The 20,971-nt window shown below is 40.3% G+C and overlaps 1 protein-coding gene across 1 annotated transcript; it reads left to right on the plus strand.

Annotated features, from left to right (window-relative positions):
• Window positions 1–722: 722 nt before the first annotated feature.
• On the plus strand, window positions 723–20,719 carry TMEM242 (transmembrane protein 242). Its single transcript, XM_071434904.1, has 4 exons — window positions 723–975; window positions 2,759–2,859; window positions 6,984–7,121; window positions 19,533–20,719. The coding sequence occupies exons 1-4, from the start codon at window positions 840–842 to the stop codon at window positions 19,629–19,631; spliced, it is 474 nt and encodes a 157-aa protein (XP_071291005.1). The 5' UTR covers window positions 723–839; the 3' UTR covers window positions 19,632–20,719.
• The last annotated feature ends 252 nt before the right edge of the window (window positions 20,720–20,971 follow it).

Below are 20,971 nucleotides of genomic sequence, written 5' to 3' on the forward strand. Positions count from 1 at the left end.
CTTTGGGTTGGTATTTAGAAGTATCATGAACAGGAAGTTTCCCAAAATACTCATTTTTTGCCTAGCAACCCAGTCCCTATAATTAGACCCTTAGATACATGCTATAAATTATGTTAAAAGATACAAAGAAGGAAGATACAAAGCTGGGGAAGAAACGCTTGGTTTGGATTTATTTACATTCATTGTTTGCTGTTGAACTAAAAATTGTTATAACTAAAAATTCACTTTACCTGTTCATACTGAATCTTAAGTTAGTACACTGTTTGATAAAGTGATAAAATTAGGTAGCACATCAATTTATATTCATCAGCAGCTGAGAATTAGAGTGGTGCAGAGATGAAAAAACTCCGATTGTATGTTCTCATAGTGTGAAAAACTATTTACATAACTTGAAAGAATGACAATTTGGAATGAAAATATCTACTTTAAATGAACACCGTTCGTCAAGATACAGCTTACTAAATGAAGAACGGAATTAATAATGTCTCCCAGTTTTATTTCGTAAAGTGCACTACGCGATCTGTCCCAAGGACATAGAATACCCGCAAAACCAAACCCCTTATGCGCCTGCTACAAAAGACTTGATTTAAAAGAGCCTTGGATAACTTTTCCCGATTTTCCCTGTGCGCGGTTTGGCCTCTCGGGATGCTGAACACGCCCCGGAGCCGGAGGCCCCTCCTAAGGGGGCGGCAGCTCCGCCCGCGCTGCCGCTGGGTCCCGCCGGGCTGCGCGGCCGCGGAGGGGAAGGAGGAGGAGGGAAGGCGGCTGCGTGTCCCAGCCCTGCTCCCTTTCCTTCCGGGTTGCAGCCTCCTCGTCCTCCTCCTGCCGTGCCCTGGGCCATGGGGGCGGCTGCCGGCGGGGCCGCCCATGACGGGGCTGTGGCCGCAGCGCCGCCGGACCCTGGGCGGGGGCTGTCCCTGCCCCGGGGGGCTGGGAGCTCTGCGGCATCCCAGGACAAGCTCTTCTTAATCAAAGGTGCAGACAGCCTTCCTCTTCTTTCCTCTCCTCCTCCTCCTCCCCCTGCACGGGTCAGGGACGAGCAGCAGCGTGTCAGGCAGGCCGAGACCGTCCCCAGCCATGCTCCCCTTGCCGTAGCCCCAGGTCTTGTCCCTCTCTCCCGCCCCTGGGGAGTAAGCCAGACGTTTGGGAATGGCCTCGCCGCGGCTTCTGGACATAGCGAGGACACCCCTGCAGCGCCGGCCGCCTTTTCCCTCGCCCCTGGCAGCGGCGGCGCCGGTCACCCTTCAGCCGGTCACCCTTCACCCTTGAGAGGGGCGGGAGGGGCGCCCAGCGCAGCCGCCTCCTGCCCGGGAGGGAGCTCAGCCCTGAGCGGTCCGCGCTCGGCGCTGCCGGGCCCGAGGCGGCAGGAGCCCTCGGGAAGAGGCGGCTCCTGCGGGCTCCAGGCAGCGCTGCGGATTCCCTAAGGGAAGGAGCCGGTGTTCCGAGCCGGGAGAACCGCGGCCAGGGCAGAGCCGGAGTCTCCGCAGCCGCACACAGCTGCAGGGCGCACGGCGGGCTGGCGGCGCTGTGCGGCTTTACGTTTATATTATATTGTAATTTTTATCCCTAACTCCGGCTGCTCCCGGTGTCTGCTCGGTCTCCCCGCGCCCCCCGGCGGAGCGGAGGCCCGGGCTCAGGCGGCCCCGTCCCAGCCCTGCCGGCCGGGACATCCTGGGCAAACCCTTCCAGAGGATGGACCTACCGCCGCCAATTATTGTGTCTGTAACTGGGGAAGTGTTGGTTACCTGACCTGGAAATGTAAAACTTAGTGGACCGCATAGTTTGGTCAAGGTGCGAAGTCTTTGTGCTCCCGAGCAGAAGAGGCACCTTACCGATTTCACTGCCAAGAGTACAGGAAACTTCCTCATCACAGTAATCAGATCAATAACTTTTTTAAAAGTGACACCTAACTTAACTGTATTTTTGCTTATTTCCCATTCAGACCGTTTTAAAATTACCTAACTGGTGTTAGGAAAGGGGAAACAGGATGGGTATCAATACCTGCAAAGGAAGAGCATGTAACGCCCCTGAAATTTTTAAGTTTTAATATGAATCAGGTTGATTTCTACAGTGCAGTAAGTCTCAAAAACAAGCCTTTTTCTTAAGAGTGGCCAGGTGTGGCTTCATGTGCCTTTGGTGCAAGAGCTAGAAAGGATCAAGGTACCTCAAGTGACTTTTGAAACTGAAAGAACTGAAAAGCAAGGGATGCTTTCTTTCTTGGGATAGCTTTTGCTAGTGTAATTATCTTTCTTTTTTAATGAAAATAATTCAGTTATTTAATTAAAAAAATAAATAGAGTAGTAAAATATAAAGCTGAAGAACAAGTGTTGCTTATGTTATGGTCTTCAGAGGAACTGGTGGTGGCCATTTGAAATCACAAATGATGCAACAAACCCAATTACATTTCCCATTTAGGGAAGGGTGAGGCATCACCATAGAACAAGATTTTAGTAGGGTGGTTATGAAATGAGGGGAATCTCAAAGTACAGCAAAAAAAGCATCCTGGGGTTTGAATTTTTGTGTGTGGCTTGAAAATATGTACACATGACATTATTTTCAAAATTCCTTGTTTCATAGAACTAATTCTCTGTCTTGCTATTTTGTCATACTGACTTAGCATAAAAAATGTAGACAACTGGGCCTTTCCCTCCAGCATGTGCTATCAGATCTTATACTTTCAGGTTTTCTTTTCTAAACAGGCTGTTTGGTTTTTTTTCTTTAAAGTCTTGATTTTTATTTCTTCAACTTTTCTTGACAGGTGGAATTTTTCTAGGTACTGTTGCTACAGCAGGAATGATAGCAGGTTTTGGCACTACACTTGCAATGACAAAAAAGAAGAACCCAGACTGGTTCAGTAAGGTTTGTTCTTTTAAACTTTTAAGATCTTTTAAGTTTTCCAGTAGTGATAATGCAGGAAATAAGAATGCATTGAATGCTTTATAGACATGCTGATATACGTGGAACTTGGCAGAGTTAATGATAAAAGCACTAGATTTAATTGAATTCAGTACAGGTGTAGGATTAATTTAAAAATCTATTCAGAGTAGGCCCTGCTAAATACTTCAGTACTTGAGATTAGCTGAAATACATAATGCTTACACTGTTTCCTGGAATCATACTTCTGATTAGTGAAATACAGTTACTGATCTCTCTTAATTCTGTGATGTGAGCACACTTTAGACATGAGCCTGCATCACCTCAGGGATCCAGTTCACCATGCAGTCTCAGAGTGCTGCAGCGAGTCTGGAAGCAAGGTGACTGCAGTAAGGATGGGAATGAGGAGGTAGAAGTCTGTAAGCTGTGGAATATGTAAGTGGGATCATTTAGTCAAAATTAAAACTCTCCACTCCCATCTCACTGTGTTAGGGGAAGCATGAGAACGAGTACTCTGGGATTAGGAGATCTCATGGACAAAATAAATCTGAGCTCAGGCAATTTCTAACTGGATCCACTTGTGCATTCTGAAGCAAAGAACTGCAAAGCAGAGCTAGCAATTACACCGTGTTGTTGTATTAATTTGAAACACAGCATGTTTAATTGAAGGATACTTTTTTCCTCACTAATGCTTTGTTATTTCCAAAAGCATAAAAATAGGCCCTTAAAATTGATCAGTCTCATCTCCACGAAGCTCTTAAAATGTAACATGTATTACAGATGTTCTTAGGGAATTAAGAACTGATCAATTTTGTTTATTTTAAAAATGATGATTCAATAACATATCAAATTAATTCAATGCATATCAAGAGAAAAAAATTATTTCATTGTACTTTATATCAGAACCTTAATTTCTGATCACTCATAAGCTCCCTTTCTGGTCAAAGGGCATGAGATCCTTCATTTGCTTTCCTACTTTCCTCTGTAGGCTGCTGTGTTGTGACTCATTCATTGCCTTTACAGAAACAATAAGCATGAATTTCTTTTTTGAAATAGACAAAATAGAAAGCTTCATGAGAATTTATTTCACAAGCTGTGGAAATACATTGCAATAAGGAAATTGTCTCCTTTTTTGCCATCCTTTTTTTAAACTTCCTTTCTCTTGAGCACTGCATTTTTTCCAGCTTTCATATATTCCTGGGTGTCTGAATTGTCCTATTATCAGTGTGAAATTTATCAAGAATGACATTGCATTGACATCTGAGAATATATATGCTAGAAATGTCATCAAGTGATATATATAATTTTGATCTTTGCTGAAAACTGTATCTGCTGCTATTTGTGCAAAAGAATTACAACCGTTTGCTAGAAAAATCTGTGATATCCTGGGCTTCTTGACTTCAGTACTCCAGAGTGTAGAAAGATACTTTTTTGTTAAGGTAAACAAGGTTAAGGTCAGTAAGCAGTTTTAAAAAGGAAAGACTAGACTTTGGGAATTGCTTAACTCTCTGTAGAAGCTCCCCAAGGTACCAATGAGGTTTTGCCTTAGCATTCTTACTTGCAGTAAGTAACTATAAATTTAAGTAACTTTTAATAATGCATTAGGTATAATAACTACAAAAGATTTCACCTTTTTTAGATGTTCAATGCCTAAATATGATTTTTATCCATGTTAAGGTGAGGCCATAGTTTGACAGGTACTTTAAGCCAACATCAGCCAGCACTGGTGTTGAAAGAATTAATTCTACCAGCCCTCAGTTTCTGGCATTTTATTCCTGTTCTAGTGAAGACATCAATACATGTGCTATTGGGATGGTGATATGATCCTGGTTAATTGATGGGGTTTTTTTGTAAAACTTAAATGTTCAGCTGCAGCACTTAATTTTGAGAAGTGTCCAGTTTTACCAGCATTTATCCAGGTGTTTAATTTCACAATGGATTAGGTCACACAAAAGAGTGAACACACTGAATACAATCAACCAAAACACTTGAACACACTTTATTTTAGGCACTGCTTCCTTTTAGACACACTCTGCACACAAAGGGGCAGTTACACAATCAAGGCCTGTCTGAATAAAAAAGCAATGATTTTTTTTCCTTCTCCCACTTCCTGTTTATATGTTCCAGAGGAAAACAAAACAACAGCAACCAACAAAATGAAAAAAGCAGCATATATTTGGAAAACAAATCTGTTCATTCTGCCCTGGTTTTTTTCTGGCCTGTTTTTGGAATGACTCAGTATTGTTTAAAATCTCATTTTTAAAATTAAAGAATGTTTTCTTAAAAAATACATAAGAGTAGTGATGAGAAAAGAATTTGAACATAGAATAACAGGTTAGTGAATAAATTCAATTCTCTTAATTTTTTTTTTGTTGGTGTCATCTTTTTGTTCCATGCTACCATTGTCCTTTGAAATTTTTTAGCATTTCATTAATCAGCTTTCTTGATGCTCTGAACACCATATCTGAGAATCATTTAACCAACTGTCCTGTTTACAGAAACCCTTACCTGTGTACTTAAGTACCCTGAGGAATCAGCCTGTGACTGAACCCTGTTTGACTGCAGTCAGTAAAACCAGATCAGTTGTTTCCATTTACCACTATTTTTCTGGGACAATCAAGCATTTAAATAGTAGTTGGTTGGGTTTTTTTGCCAGCAGTTTTCACAGATAATGACTCCTATTTAAAGATTCTGTGTAGAGGATATTTTTGTCCATTCATTTCCCATCTTACAAATGGGACCATTTTTTCTCAGTGTTGTTATATATGGTTAGACTATGGAAGCAGGAAATATGTCAAAAATAATCAGCATTTCAATACTCAGAGCAGTCTCTACTGAAAGAGTTATAATAGTTCATTATCTGTGGTAAGGAGATAATAGAAACTGATATTACAGCATGACTAGAGATCTCTGCTGTTTGTGTGTATTTGCTTACAGAGCATTGTTTTTGTTAACAGCTTCCACTTTGGGATGTCCAAATTGGAATAAATAAGGGTGAAGATACATTTTGCTTGTGCCCTTTCCAAGTGCATGTTTGTCCTTGGGTAGCTGTGCCTACAGCTGAATCCCAAGGGGGGGGAGTGTCAATGCTGAGGACTGTCTAAGGATCATTTTAACATTTCAATAAATACAAAGCCAAGAGGAGGAAAAACTACTGGTGCTATTTGACTGACCATAGTGGTAGACATTAAGTATATTTAATTGTTTCAAAGAAGAAAGAGAAGCATTTAAAAAGAAGTCAAAAATTTAAAGCTTTTTTAAAGCAAGAATACAAAATATTTCCCCCCCACTTTTTGTGATGAGAAAAAAAGATGTTATTTGGCATGTTTTGGAGAAAAGTTTTTTTGATCCTTCCAAAAGTTAATTTTGCTTTTCAGTATTTTAGATTATAAATGAAATAATTTTTTGTGATTTTATGTGTGCAATCTCATTTATGTTGCCCCAGAGCTTGGTTGTTTTTTTTCCAAGATACCCAGTTAAGTAGAACTGTTGAGTTGTGTAAGGACCATAAATGCCAATCTTTAACAATTACCATCTGAAATCTGTATTTGCATGTGAGCAACTGAACAGTGATCCTTCAGAGGGGAAAAAAGCTGTAGCACTCTTAAATTAGTCCCTGGGTCACTGCAATACCCTTTCTGTGTGCAGATGAAAACTGCTCATGTTCTTGCAGGTTCCAGAAGTGCAGATGAAGATCTATGGGCCATCAGGTGCCCCCCCACGAAAAAGTACCAAAATCAATGACATGCAGTGATTATGTTCAGATGTCACTGGCATAAAGGCTCGTGACTGGTTTAGATTCAGATTTGTATTTTGACTGGTGAGATAACTGAGTGTTGGATTCTTGTGCCCATGGAACCACTGACTCTGGGCAGTGAAAGTCATCCCCAGCTGGCACTGGCAACTGTGAAATCTGTTCCTGGTAGGAAGGCACTTCATCTAGTCCCTTTCTTGGCTCTTGAGGTGTGTTGGCAGCCATAAAATTTTCTGTGGCCACACTAGCTCAACTGGCAGGTCAGGAAAAAATCTAAATCACCAACTTTCTTAGTTTTTAATGTTTTTTCCAATTATTGTTCACTTTGTCATGAACTTTTTATCTTTGGTTCTAGGGGATTACTGCCACAGCAGCACTACCAGAGAGTGGTTCCTCTCTGGCCTTACGAGCCCTGGGGTGGGGCTCACTCTATGCGTGGTGTGGAGTTGGATTGCTGAGTTTTGCCATCTGGAAGGCTCTGGGCGTGCACAGTGTGAGTAGCAAGTGTGATCCCCCCAACTCCATGTTTTTCCTTGGGTAATGCATCTTGGGATGGCATCTCTATACTACCTCAGCCTAAGAATTACACCTTCATTTACCACTTGTAGAATGACTAACCAGAATGTGTGCAAACAGGGAAGGTGTTCTCACATCTGCAAAAAATGGCATGCTGTGGGAGGAGACAGTTTAGGGGGAGGAACAGTTTTGTCCTGCTTTATGTTTATTTGCACAGATGTTTCAGATACCTCACAGAAGAGCCAGTGTTCTAATTTAGAGGCTAAAATAGTAGCTGCTAACTTTGCTTATCAAACTGAAGGCTATCCCCCTGAATCCTATTTTTAGAGCAATGCATTTATTTGTCCAAGTTCTATTTTTTGCATCAGGGCACAGAGGATGTAAGAAAAACTGAAAGGAAGCCAGCTTGCTTTCTAGAAGCGGCAAGGGACAGAAGTTTGAGTATCCTGTGCATTAGAATGGTGCTCCTTGACATGTCACATCAAGGCAGAGAAGCTCAGGAGGCATTTGTACATCCCAGGATACCACCTCCAGCAATCTTCAGTAAATTGATTATGTTCCAGTATTTCACAATGTTGAGGGTGAACACTAAAGTTCATGTGAGCATTTTTGTTTGGCCCTAGTAATGAGCCGTGACTTAGAGTCCCAGGCAGCTAGAAGTTTGGGAGAGCTGTTTGCATCCTCTTTAGGACTAGGAATGAATAGACTTCTTTTACCTTATATGGCAAATATTTATATATTCAGCAAAGCATACATAAAGGAGAAAGATGGTACTACTATTGTTTCTCAGTATTAAATTGTGAAGCATAGTAAAATTCTGATTCTAGGCAGTGCAGGTGTTCGATTTAGCAAACAAGAAGGATGCTTCATTTGCATGTAGGAGTACCTCTGCTCCAGCGCTCTCTCAAGTCCTTTGCCAGCTCAGTGCCTGTGACTGTAGGTGGGATCTTGGTCAATAAAGGACTTGACTTTCACTTGTGGGGTTTGAAGGGGAGTTCCAAGTAGGACTGAATTGTTAAGTGTTTAATGGCTTGAGTCATCTGAAAGAGTAAAGTACGAGAAGCCTCAGTGGAAAATGGGATGTGATGGGTTGGCAGAAGCCACACCAAAAGGAGTAACAGAGCCAGCAGATCTTGATGCGGGACTGGTGTGGCCAGGGAGGCAGTGGGGCAGTTCCCGTCCTGGCCAGCCCGCAGCACACCGGGGCAGGCCTGGCTGGGCTGGAGAAGGAACAGAGCTGGGCACTGAGCTTGGAGCAGTGCAGTGCAGGGTGTGCTCGGTGCTTTGTGCGCTTTGAACGCTGCCCACGGCAGCCGGGCCCCGCCGCGAAGGCAGTGGGATGTGCAGTCGGTGTCCCTGGGCGGCCCTGATCCTTGTGCCACGGCCGGGAATGCCTGGTGAGCAGCCCGGCCCGGCAGGGCCTCTCCCGCACACCTGAAGGGTAGAACTGAGCCAGGCGGCCGCTGCTGCCGCCCAATCCCGCTTGGGTTCTGGGGTTTGCGTTCCTGCCCCGCTCCCGGCGGCTCCCCCGGGGCCGGGCGCGGCCGGGGCGCCGCCGCTGCCCCGCAGCGACACCCGGTGGCGCCGGCCGGAACTGCAGCGGGCGCGCCGAGGGCCTGGCTCATCCCTGATCCCGGGACTGCGGCGCTGTCCCGCAGCCAGGCGGGCTTTAGGCAAGCCGTGCCGCGCTGCCCCGCCGTGCTGCGCCCAGCGGAGCGGCCTCGCTGGCCGTCGCTGCCAAAATGCTTCTCACGGTGGGATACATGTTTCCTGTGAGCGTGAATTATTGATGGCACTGTGAGTCATTGATAAAGTATGTATTATCCTGAGCTTTGTGGCTGTTTAAATTATCTTCTCATCACTTCCAAAATCAGAGATGAAAGAGCAAAGTGGAGTGATGGTTTCTTGATCCGTTGTAATTAATCTGTGTTAGTTGGTCGATTGCTCAACAGTTTTGTGTTGTGGAAGGAAACTGAAACCACAGTTCAGGATGTTTCATCCTCACACCTTCTGAGACAGCCTGTGCTTGCCTTAGAAACAAGTTCTTGTTAAGATTCCTTCCAGGCACTGAGATGATGCACCAAATTTGGCCATTCTAGATTTTTATTTAATTTTTGTGGTTCATTAGTTCTTAAAACAGTGCTGTGCCAATGCCTGCTTCCAGTTCTTAAATGGCTTTATTGTTAAAGGTGGTTCCCTATAGCTTTACAGTCCGCTGCTTTTATGCCAGCGTAAGCCAGGGGTTGAGAGTAAGTGGCTGATCTTTATGTCTTGGTAAGGAATAGAAAAGATTTTACGCTGTCTCAGGTTAGGTTGTTAACGTTCTCTGATTGCAGTTACCACTGCTGTAATCTGGTGACAGGCTGCTAAGTAATAAATGCTACTAAATTCCACTCAACTCCTTTTCTGAAATGAAGAAGTGATGGTTCAATGAGGACTTAGTTGGATAATGGTTTAAGTTATATTTTTCAGTAGCATAAAAGAAATCTTTCTTTAGAACCTAGGAGATGGTTCTTATATACTTTTATATTGTAATTCTTGGAGAAAATAATCAGATGTCAGTGATAATCAGACTTTTTAAACTTGCTTCCTGCAGTCACTCGGGAAAATATTTAAATTTGTACCACCTTTGATTATCTCTGAGCATAAAAACTCTCTCTATATTAATGAGTATTATTGACCAGCAGCACTAGGGCAGTGAAACATTAGCAGGCTGAGGACCTGATATCTACAACCATTCCAGGAATTTTCAAACTTTATACTGACACTGGCCTTGCCCCATGGCTTGAATGCCTGTTGGCAGTTGGACTGTGTTATGTGCACTGCTAGAGTGCTTCTTCAGATTTGTGTCACCCTGAGGAACTGCTGCTCATGCATTTTGAGACTGTGCAGTAGTTACAGACTCATGCCCAGGGAGCATGGACAACTGGGAGATTGGCTTCCAAAGAGCACTCCCGATCTGAATCTGGGACTCATCCAGATGTACCTGCAGCCTTCCTCTCTGAGGCACCTTACCCTGTGGAAAGACACGTGCTGTGTTAAACACAAGCTTTAAATAAGTCTGGCTTGAAATAAAATGGCACCATTATTTTCAACAAGTTTATTTGCTATTTAACAACTTCCACATCATGGTATTATCTTCCATGGCATTACCTTACTGGTTTTGAGCTTGCAATGTCCAACCATATGGGTGACCACTCCTGATGCAGTGGGATGGCTGTTTGCTGATGCAAAACACAGAAGTATTGAAAGAAATTTTGTAGAAAAGGTTTGGTTTGACCAATTTATGATTTCCGGTTTATTTTAAAATTAGTAGTTGAAACATCTTATTTCAAAATTCTGCATAAGAGCTGTTCAATGAAATTTAAAATTTTCAGTTAAAGAATAAATGGCATTTTACTCAGTAAAAATTTTTAAAAGTAAAATATTCAAAATATCTTAAACCCACTGTTGTTACAGTTGAACTAAACAAGTATTTTCATTGAAGTTTCCAAAAATTAAACTTTTTAAATTTTATTTGCCTATTCTGCTAGTGTTATGATTCACCACATGTTTTTTATTACTGGGAAAAAATTTAGTGTCATAGAATCACAGGATAACTAGGGTTGGAAGGGACCACTGGAGATCATGTAGTCCAATCCTTCTGCCAAGGCAGGGTCACCTACCGCAGGTGACAATTTTCTAGACCTTTTCTAGAACTTTTTAGAAGTTAACTTTGGAGTTGTAAACCTTTCTTTTAAATTAAACTCACAGCTACAAAGTACTTGGCAGATACTAAAACATACCTACTAATGTCTGATGTTCTTTTTTCTTTATTTTTTTTAAGCTGCCAGCAATTATGAACCTTCTTTTAAAAGCAGAACAATGCCCTAAGCCTTTGTAGACTGAAGTGTACAACAATTAACAAACAAGATAAATCATGCTTTAAAAGCCCTCTTCTTCTTTATGTCCTCAATAAATTAGCTTTCATTTCCTCAAAAATAAAAGCATTCTCTGTCCCATAGGAAAAGGGCTGGGATGATTCATATGTAGGTTTGTGAGATTCTGATTGTTGCTGTTCTGTGGAAAGCTGGAAAAATAGTTAGAAGAATTGCTTAGCAATTTGTGACTAATATACTTAGAAAATATTAGTTTATCACTTTTATGGTGTCTCCTAATGAAATATCCTGTTTTTCATTGATCTTAACCTTTAAAATATTAAGAGTCTAAAACAATTGCATGGCCATAAAGAGACATCTAAAACAATTAAAAGCAATGCAGAGAATATATGCTTGTTGTGGCTTTGATGGAAAGAACATTTCCTAAGTGAACTGCTTTTCTTCATTAAAAATCTAACCTCTGAATCACCGTTTTGAGCATAAAAATAAAACCCCCCCTGCTTATGTTGAGAGATATTTGTTATAATTTTGTGCAACTATAGTCATAGGCACAGTATAAATACAAAGGAGTATTGGCTTTATGGATGGATTAATGTAAAACAGAAGATGAGAGCATGGAGACATAGTCTTCATATATGGCATCTGTAAATTGTACTAAGATTTATAAATCCCAGTGTAGGCATATTGCAGTGGCTGAAATTCTTACTTTCATAAATGAGTAAATGTTGTTATAAAACCATCATACCTCCTAAAATAATTAGAGTCATCCTAGAGTAATTCCTAAATATTTTAAGTTTTTAATTATCGTTGTACTTAATCCTCACAAAAATATTATTGATGAAATTTCTATTCCTTGTCATGCTTGTGTCTGATAGCATAATAGAAACTTACTTTTCCTTGATATTTCATGATCATGTATTTCTATATGAATCAAATCTGCCATTTTTTAATGCTCCTTTATTTCCTCAATGCTAATTTAAACTTAAACTCTTAGAAAGAAGATGGAGTACTAGTACAAGTTAGCACTTCCTCCTCCTGTTTGTACTGCATTTTTCTCTGCTGCTTATATTGCCTAATTGGTTTGGAGAGGACTGGCCTCCACACGTATGTACTGCTAATACTTTATTCAAGAAGGAAAAAAAAAATGAAACCAGTGAACTTCACTGTTTACTTGATAAGGCAGAATGCTTATTCAAGGATTAAGATCATAATTTTTGTACGGGAAAGCTACAGTCTGCTTTATGAATAGGGCCAGCTGTAAGAGAGTATTTCAGAAATGGGAAGGCTGTGACTGCAGCTGTCTGGAGGAGTTTCACTGTTGTGTCCCGGGAGTGACTCGCAGCTGTTGGCTGTGGCCAGCCTGTTGGGAAGCCTGAGGTCTGAAATGCCTCTGTGCCACCCTTCGTGCGTGAGAGGGGTGGTCCCTGTCTCGGCCTCGTGTCGCTGCAAACTGAGCGTGCACATGCAGAGTCTGAATCCAGGCTTCTCTGACAGCTGGGAGTTACTCGTGCTACATCTTGTTCCATGGCGTCATCCTGTGTGTTAAAGTGTGGCCATGGCCATGGCTGTGGGCTGAGAGCCCTGCTTGCCTGGGGGCATCTGGCTGTCCCTGCCTGCCTGTGTGTGCCACACTGCCTCTGACAGCTTCCTGCAGGGAACTCAGCCCCCTTCGAGGCAACGAAGTTGAAACCTCACTGAAGACTTCAGGATTTTTGCTGGCCCTTTCCCCTGCCTTGAATCTCACTTGTGGATGGTATATAATTATATTATAATAGCATTCCTGGACATATCAAGGAAAAAAAATTACTCAGGTTGCTCAGCAGACAATCTGTATTTTTGAATTTAATTCAGAAATCCAGATTACAGTACAGAAGAGTTTACAGGGTTGAGGCATTCATCCTGAGATTTTGGGTCCTTTAACCATCTAGCTTTATAAATTTGGATATTTAACTATCTTTAAATTTAAAATTATTTCAAGCCTAATTTTTCAAATTGCCCAGGGTGGCTAGGGGGCAATGACTAATAACACCATAATAGATTAATAATGTGATGCCCTTTCCAGGCATCCAGATTTGAAAGTAAGATTCCGCAGAAGTAAATGGCATATTCTTCAGTTACAGCCACACTCCATTTTTCTGCATAGCACAAAGGCCTTTACTTTAAGGTACCACATACTACAAAAATATAAGTTCATCACATTTATTTCAGAAATATCAACACAGGAATGTATAAAAGTGAAAAGAGCACTCCTGTATTTCTGGACCTAAGGAAATGCCTTCATTTTTTCAGAATCCAGTTTACAAAGTTGCTGTCTCTGTGAATAAAAAAACTGAACATAATTAGCTAACCATGTCCTTTTTTTTTTTTTTTAATTCTTAAATTCAAAATAATCTAGCCTTAACCCAGAACAGTTTTACTTTCTTTAGGCTTTTTTACTGGAATAGCATCTTCTTCCCACTTTGGGATCTAAGTCACATTTGCACAGAAATGAAACCAAAGTGAGGCTAGTAAAACATGTTTGTGATGGAGATCAGCTCTCTTCCCATTTATGAATGAGCAACATGTCTTCTGCACTCATGGAAAAGTAATGTGAGAAAAGTACTTCATGTGTTTTATCTCTTCATGTGACCCAATAATTGGAAAAGAGGCAGCCTGACCCCTGTGACTTGACCGTTCTCTGTAGTTCACCAGTAATTCAAGACAGAACGTGCAGTAGCTGTGGGAGGCTACTACACACTGAAAATTGTTTGGGAATTGTGGCTGCTTTGCTCTAAACAATGATGGTCCTCTCCCCCTCTCCCTGTAAAGTTCACTTAGGTTCTTTTCATGTTGTTTTTCTTTTAAAAAGCACATGATATGTTTTACCCACTTACACAGGATTTATAGAGATAAATTTGTGGGAGAATGTGTTTGTTTAATTTTGAGCACTGTAAATAGCTCTGTGATTTCACAGAGGGTGCTCAGCACTGCACAAGGTTAGGCATGTGTGTAAGCCTCCATGAGATGGAGCCAGTATGAACTCCTGACTTCTCTGGATGGTTTAACACAATTCTGCTGCTGCTTTTCTCTGAGTAGGCCTGAAATGCTGGAATTAGCAAATAGGTGCTGAACAGGGTACCATGGAAGTACATAGAAAATATTAGGTTGTTTACTGCTGGGATTGACAGTCTCAGGGCCATTTTCATAGACTTGTAGTTCTGCATGATCCAGACATTCATAATGCTTTTTCCAGCAAAGTGCAAGATGTAAGAATGTGAACCAGAGCTCTATTTTCCATGTTATTCCAGAGCTGGCACAGAGTGACCCTCAGTGAGTGCCCCATTTTACACTGAGAGAGGGACAATCACCTTGAGCCACCAAGCTGGCTGCTCTGCTCCTCCAGTCCTGCAAGGGCTCAGCACTTGTCATTTTCTACAAATAACTTGCTATTTCTGTCTGTGGCCCTTGGTAATCATTTGCTAACAAGGGCAACCGCAATCATTTTAAGATTTGGGAAAAGGTGGCAAGAGCAATCCTCACTGATGCTTTTAAATCCAGGGCAGCCTGCCTCATCTTCGTGCCTTGTGAAATGGATGGTGGCTGAGGAGAACTGAGGGCATGAACATGCTGCATTCTGCTGCCACTTGATATTCCAGTTCAGGGCATCTAACCTCATTTCTCTTGGAAGCTAATGTAAGCACTTCTTACTGATACGAGTACTAAAATAGGAAACTAATAATTCCTGGAATCTGCGTTGGCCTATTATGAATGTCAGACGTTAAAGAGAACATTTCTTCCTAAAACTTTCATTCTAGGAATCAAATAGACTCTTTTAGCCCCTCTTCCATTCATTTTAATATGAACGGCCATGTAAGTGCTCTCAGTAATAGTGCTATCCCAATTTTTGTGTGACATTCTGTCAACGATGTACATTAAAAAGAGATTATTAAATGGAAGATGCTTTTAGGTCCCCATATTTTTGCCATCTGAAGCAGGATCATTAGGTTAAGATAAGAAAATAACAGTGATCTGTAGCTATTACAGATTATTTAATGCAGTAAGGTAGATGATACCCTTTTAGAAAGGAGCCTGACAGAGGTAGAACAGTTACTGTAATTTATTTGGTGAGAAAAAACAGCGTTAAGCTCTGTAATATCTGTGACAAAAAAAATAAATTCACTTGAGTGAAATTCACTTCAGAGAGTCGCCTGCAGGAATGGAGCATGCTGGAATGTTAAGAAATGTGTTACAAATTGTTCATGTACCAGTAGGTTCAGGAGCAGCAGTTGAGAGTGGCCTATGGTACTGAAGGCAGCAGGAAGAGGTAAAATACATTCAGCTTTTGTTTACTGTACTATTAATTGAAGACATTATCACAGTTGAACTGAGTACCCCAGTGCCAGTGTGGCTGACCATAATAAAGAGACAGCCATTGCAGTGAGTTGTGCAAAACATTCCAGTTCTTAGTATGTAGCACATTAGCTCTTGTAATGTAATTAAAGCCTTTTGATTTGACACCACTGACGTGAGTATTGTGGAATCTGGAGGAAATACAGGAGATTTCCGGGAAGGGAGGAGAGAGGAGAAGAGACCACTTGTGTTGCATGTTTGCTGAAAAGAAAAGGCAGGACAGATTCCTAATTGCAGCATTTTCCTCATCAAGAAGTGTGTTTGTCCCAGGAGTTGACGCAAGTAAAGACAAAGTCCTAATTCTCACACCTCAAGTGTTCAGTATTAATAGAACATTAAGTTGATTAATCATCTTCACAAGAAGCTCACCACACTGCCAGAGGACTGGGCACTGGTAAGCCCAGTTTGTTGAAGGATTAACTTGAATGTTTAGTGGACAAATTTTACTTTCAGTGCAAGGATGCTTTCAAGTTGCAATTGGCCTAGTGTGACAGTGTCAACTAAATGCAAGCAAGAACAACCTGGAAGCCAATGTGAGGTACTCTGGAGGCCAAATTTAGTCCTAATTATAAAAATATGTTAAATAGAATTTGATCAGTCAAGGCCCAGAAGACTGAATTCCATGTCTCTGACTGAAAGAATCAGAATCATTAAGACTGGAAAAGACCTCTAAGATCATAAAGTTTGACCATTAAGAAGTTACAACCTAAAATGGGGTATTAGAATGGTTTGTAAGCAGGCACACGTTGTCAGTGGGAGAGAAGGGACAGGAACTTAGGGATGTGATTTTCATGGTTATATATGTAGGTATCCACCAGTTCTGTGACATCAGAGAATAGTTCTCTTTGAAAGCTTTCTCCATGGTTTAAGATAAGTGAGTTTTAGGGGAATGCTGAGTTCAGGGAAGACAGTGACTGGGATTTGGAAGTGCATTTGGGAGAGCACCAAGCACAAGTGTGGAAATGAAGGAGGAAACTCAGAAGCTGATGTTATTAGTGGAAGAGGAAGGAAAGGAGAAGCTACCTTCGAGGTCCAGATCAAAGCACTAGTGAAACCTTGCACTGCACTTTCTGGCTGGGATGAGAGGGGGGAAATAGGAGTCTGTGACTGGTACTAATTAAGTTGCTTAATGTCTTACTAGTGAGAACTTAAAAACTGTTGTGGAGAGAAACAGTCAGTTGCAGTATCTTTTATAAGGGCTATGAAAATGAAAACTTCTAGTAAGAGTTAGTAGCTGTGACATTTGTACCAGGAAGAAATTGGCCCCGTTTTAGACATACTGTGAAGTCAGGTGTTAATGAGGCCCAGGCCAGTCACTGCAGATTATGTCCTTCCTAAAGAACTGACAGCCTCAAGTGTTACCCTGAGAATACAGTGTACAGTTGTGATCAGCTTGGCATTGTGATGTATTGAAATAGATCAATGTCCAGGAATCACAAAAGAGGAAAACCTGTGGAAAAACATAAACACGGTCAAAGTTGCGAATCACAATGAAAATCTGGTTTTGTGCAGAGTGGGCTTGTGGAAAAGGGCAGGTGGGAGAGGGAGTGGCAGATGAGACGCTGAGTCTGGCATCACTTTCAAAGTGGTTTTACAAATAAGCATCAAAGTCTGAGAAGACAAGGCTGAGGAAATTTCTCAGGGAGTCTTAAAAGCAAAAGAAAGATTGAATATTTCAGATCTGATCCACATGTTAAGGAAAAATTGCTTTTCCAGGAAATTAGTTGCTTTTACCTGCAGAACATAAATTAATGTTTTGAGGGGACAGAAATCTATCTAATATTCTTAAATCTGCAGCTGCTAGCAGTGTTTCAGTGCTGTCTAAATAAGTACTTTTTTTCTTTCAGAACGAAGTTGTAGTGTTTTATTTCCCAGACAAGACTGCTTTTTGCATTCAAGAGTTAGGGTTTGGCTTGTTAATAATTATGAGGTGGTTGTCAGAGTGGAATCACTGCAGATTTCTGAGTTGCTCCACCCATCATCTTCTTTTTTGGAGGCTTTATACGATTACTTTTAGTTTCCCTTTGGTTTTGTGCATCTTCAGTGTGGTAACAGAGGTGTGTTCTAGAGCTTATGACTGCATCATTTAAATTTATCACTAAGAGAAATTTAAGTCTGAGTTTAGAAGCAGCCAGAAAATCCACACGGCACCAGATCATTGGCTGGTACTGAATGTTTTATTATGGTTATATCAACAGAGCTACAGCATTTTACATCAGTTTGATATTTGACCATTCCTGTGTTCCAAACACCTAGATAATACTTAGAGTGAGATGAAAGAGTAGAAGAGTTGAATAACTCTTTAGGAAGCAAAAAATGTTAAGTAAATTGAATGTTTTCCACCCATCAGCAAACTGGGATAACTTAATTACATAGGAGTGGAAAAAACAGCTAAGCCAAAGCTCCTAAAACATTTCCTACTGTAAATACTTGTATTGAATTGGCAGCAATTGTTTAATGTAATTTGGGCTGTTCCTCTACGTCAGCTCTGATACTGGTGTTTATTATTCTTGGAAACATTAGCTGTCTATGAGAGCTTCTCAGTTTTAAATGAGAAGCAAAAATGTTAGTTTAGGAACAATTGTGGATGATGGCCAAGATTTTTAAAAACCAAGAAGGAATAATTAATCAAAACAACTATCTGATCAGAATGAAATATAGAATTAGTTTTACTTAGGAACAAAATCAGGAAAAAGCAAAAAGGATAATTTGGCTCTGAATTTTCCTCCTACTTTATATAACATATATTTTTATTTGATTAGCAGTACCCAGGCATTATTACATAAAAACTAGGGTTCAGAAATGCTTTCATCCATCATAGCTAGCTACTGTCTTACTAAAGGACTGGTAATTTATTTGTGAATGGTTTCATTCTTTGTATCAGCTGTAATTTAAATAATTGTATTCCAGTAGCATGTCTGCAAAGAAGTACCAATTCTTTGTCAGAATTATTCATACACAGAAGGACTTGCAGAGAAAACAACCCAGAGGTATTTGTATAAATACTGGTGACCTATAACACACAAAATGTAGGCATATGAGAGTAGATGCCTGTGTAGCTGTTTGGAATATCTGGATTTCCTGGAACCTCTCTGTGGGACATACTGCCTGAGACTGCATTTGCTCTTCAAGAGGTCATTGCATCCAGTGCTTGAATACCACATCCTGTCTTCTCTGTGTGAATGTCATAGATTCTGTCATAGAGCTTCCTAAAAATAGCAGTCCAAAACTTCCCCTTGTACATCCTGCTGTTTGTGTAACAGGATTTTCACTGTTCTGGTTTTCCATGTCTATCCTTTAAAAATATATTATATATATAAATACATGTATAAATCCTGGAAGAAAGAAACTCACTAAGTCTAAATATTCTGATAGAAGTGATTTTTATTTAAATGAATGTTTGGTTCTGGCATTCCAGGACTATTGAATCACATATTGGTGATAAAGTTCTTAGCATAAATATTAATTATAAATATCATATATCTATATTTATCTATATCTGTATAATATGGAAATACTTCCTCTTCCACAGCATTTTAATAGCAGTGAAAGAAAAGCTTTGTCCCATATATTGTTATGAATCTTGTTTTCTTTCCTGCTGTTCTATACACTTGGATGAGACTGTTTTGTCACCTTTATCTGCATGGTGGGATAAACCTAAGCTGTCAGAGCTGAACAGCATTTTTCTTTAGCCCTTGTTTTGAAATCCTTGAACAGACTACTGGACCTTTTAGCCATTACAAGTGTAGAAAAAGGAACTGCAGTCAAAATAGGAGCACATTCCATGGAGGTAATTTTCCTCCAAACAAAAATATTTAAAGTGTGTGTGTGTGTGTTTATAATAATTCATGTAACAGCAGTGGATCATTCAGGCAAGCACTCCAAATGAGGCACCCCAGTGTGGTGCATTAGAAGGGGTGATTGTTGTGGGTCCCTTAATGCTTTTTTTCACTTTGTTAATTGAACGAACATAATCAGGGGAAAAGTCCTAGTTTTCTATTATTTTAAAAGCTTTTTACTTATTCTTTACCTCACACACATTGTTTTGTGAGGTTCATGGTGCTACTTTATTTGTTCCTTAGTAGCAGTTAACTGATTTTATTTTTAAATCTCTTTTACAGATGAAAGAATTCCGAAGTAAGATGCAGTCAATCTTTCCAGCAATTCCTAAAAATAGCGAGTCCAGTGTTGAATGGGAAGACTTGCTTAAATCCAAGTGAAAGACTCAGAGCCATTTGGAGATGGCTCTTCCAGCAAGAACAGGAGTGGAAGTAGCAGAAGTGTCCCCTCTGGAAAAACAAAGACTCAGACTGAGCAAGTTACTGACTGAGTGCACTGAACCTGGGAATGCCAGTTGACATCCAGGAGGAAGAGATTTCAAACCAAACCAGTTTATACTGTACTTTTCAGCATGTTTGGTGTAGTTGATTCATGAGAAAATGAACCCTCCAAGATAAGTTGGATTCATCTGGAAAAAAGACTTTTTCAAAGTCTTAGAGAATAAACTAATCTTGATTAGTAAATATATGAATATAATCCCAGTAAACTCCTGTCCCATCCTGCATTTCAAGAAGAATTTTATGAAATTTCTCTAGGAAACATGAACAGTACTTTCAGTGACTTGCCCTATTAGGAATATAACCATCAAGTCAATCATAACAGATCTCTTGCTGAGGCCAAGGGTAAAGCATATAGTACACTCTTCAAAAATAAAGGACATATTTGAATTTGCAACAGAGAAAGTATCAAAATCATTTTTATATGTCTGAAGTGTAAGTTTAAAACCCAATATGCAAGTCATGACCTATGAGCTCCTCTGCAGAGCATCAGAAGAGATCTCTACAAAGTTTACTGTTTTCTCTTACTAATTTTTTAAAATTGGATCCCACAATAATGAATCTGATTGTGTATATAAAAGTTTCTACTATATTTGTATATCAATTGAAATAGTAAGTGAAAAAGGTGTAAAACAGTGAAACACCCAGTCAGTCCTACGCAAATGTTTTCAGCCAAGTGTATGGGCAGGACTAATTTTGTGTGTCCCAGTCATTTCTGTGGCTCTTCTACCAGGGGAAGCAGTGTGACATTTTCCACACTGCAGCAGCCTCATGAAGCGTGGGTGAAAACTAGAACGAGTAATGTCTTACTCAAATGTTGTATTTGCAGAACTGAAGATATGTAAAACTGCAGAAATAAAAAAGTGCTATCAGTGAACTGTCCTTTGTTGCTCAGTTACCAGATTTTCTTATTAATTGCACGAAGTCCAGTTAGTCAGTTGTCAGATTTAATAAAGTCCTTTTAAAACTTGTCTTTTGTGATTTAACTCTTTATATTCCTGGGAAAGAATATAAAAAAGCTTTAAATGTCAGATGAATAATAGAGCAGTATAGCTTTCCTATGAAACATGACACTAAAATAGTACCTTTAAAACAATTAAAGTGTAATAGTTGGTGTCTTTTCCAGAGCTTGATGCTTGTAATTCAATATTAAATATATTGTGGTGAATACTGCCATCATACACACATGAAAATGGTGCTATTTTTATATTTTTGTTAGTTTC

Source organism: Agelaius tricolor, unplaced genomic scaffold (assembly GCF_023055355.1).
Source record: "Agelaius tricolor isolate 1412-34295 unplaced genomic scaffold, bAgeTri1.0.p SCAF_1, whole genome shotgun sequence".
Taxonomy (NCBI): domain Eukaryota; kingdom Metazoa; phylum Chordata; class Aves; order Passeriformes; family Icteridae; genus Agelaius; species Agelaius tricolor.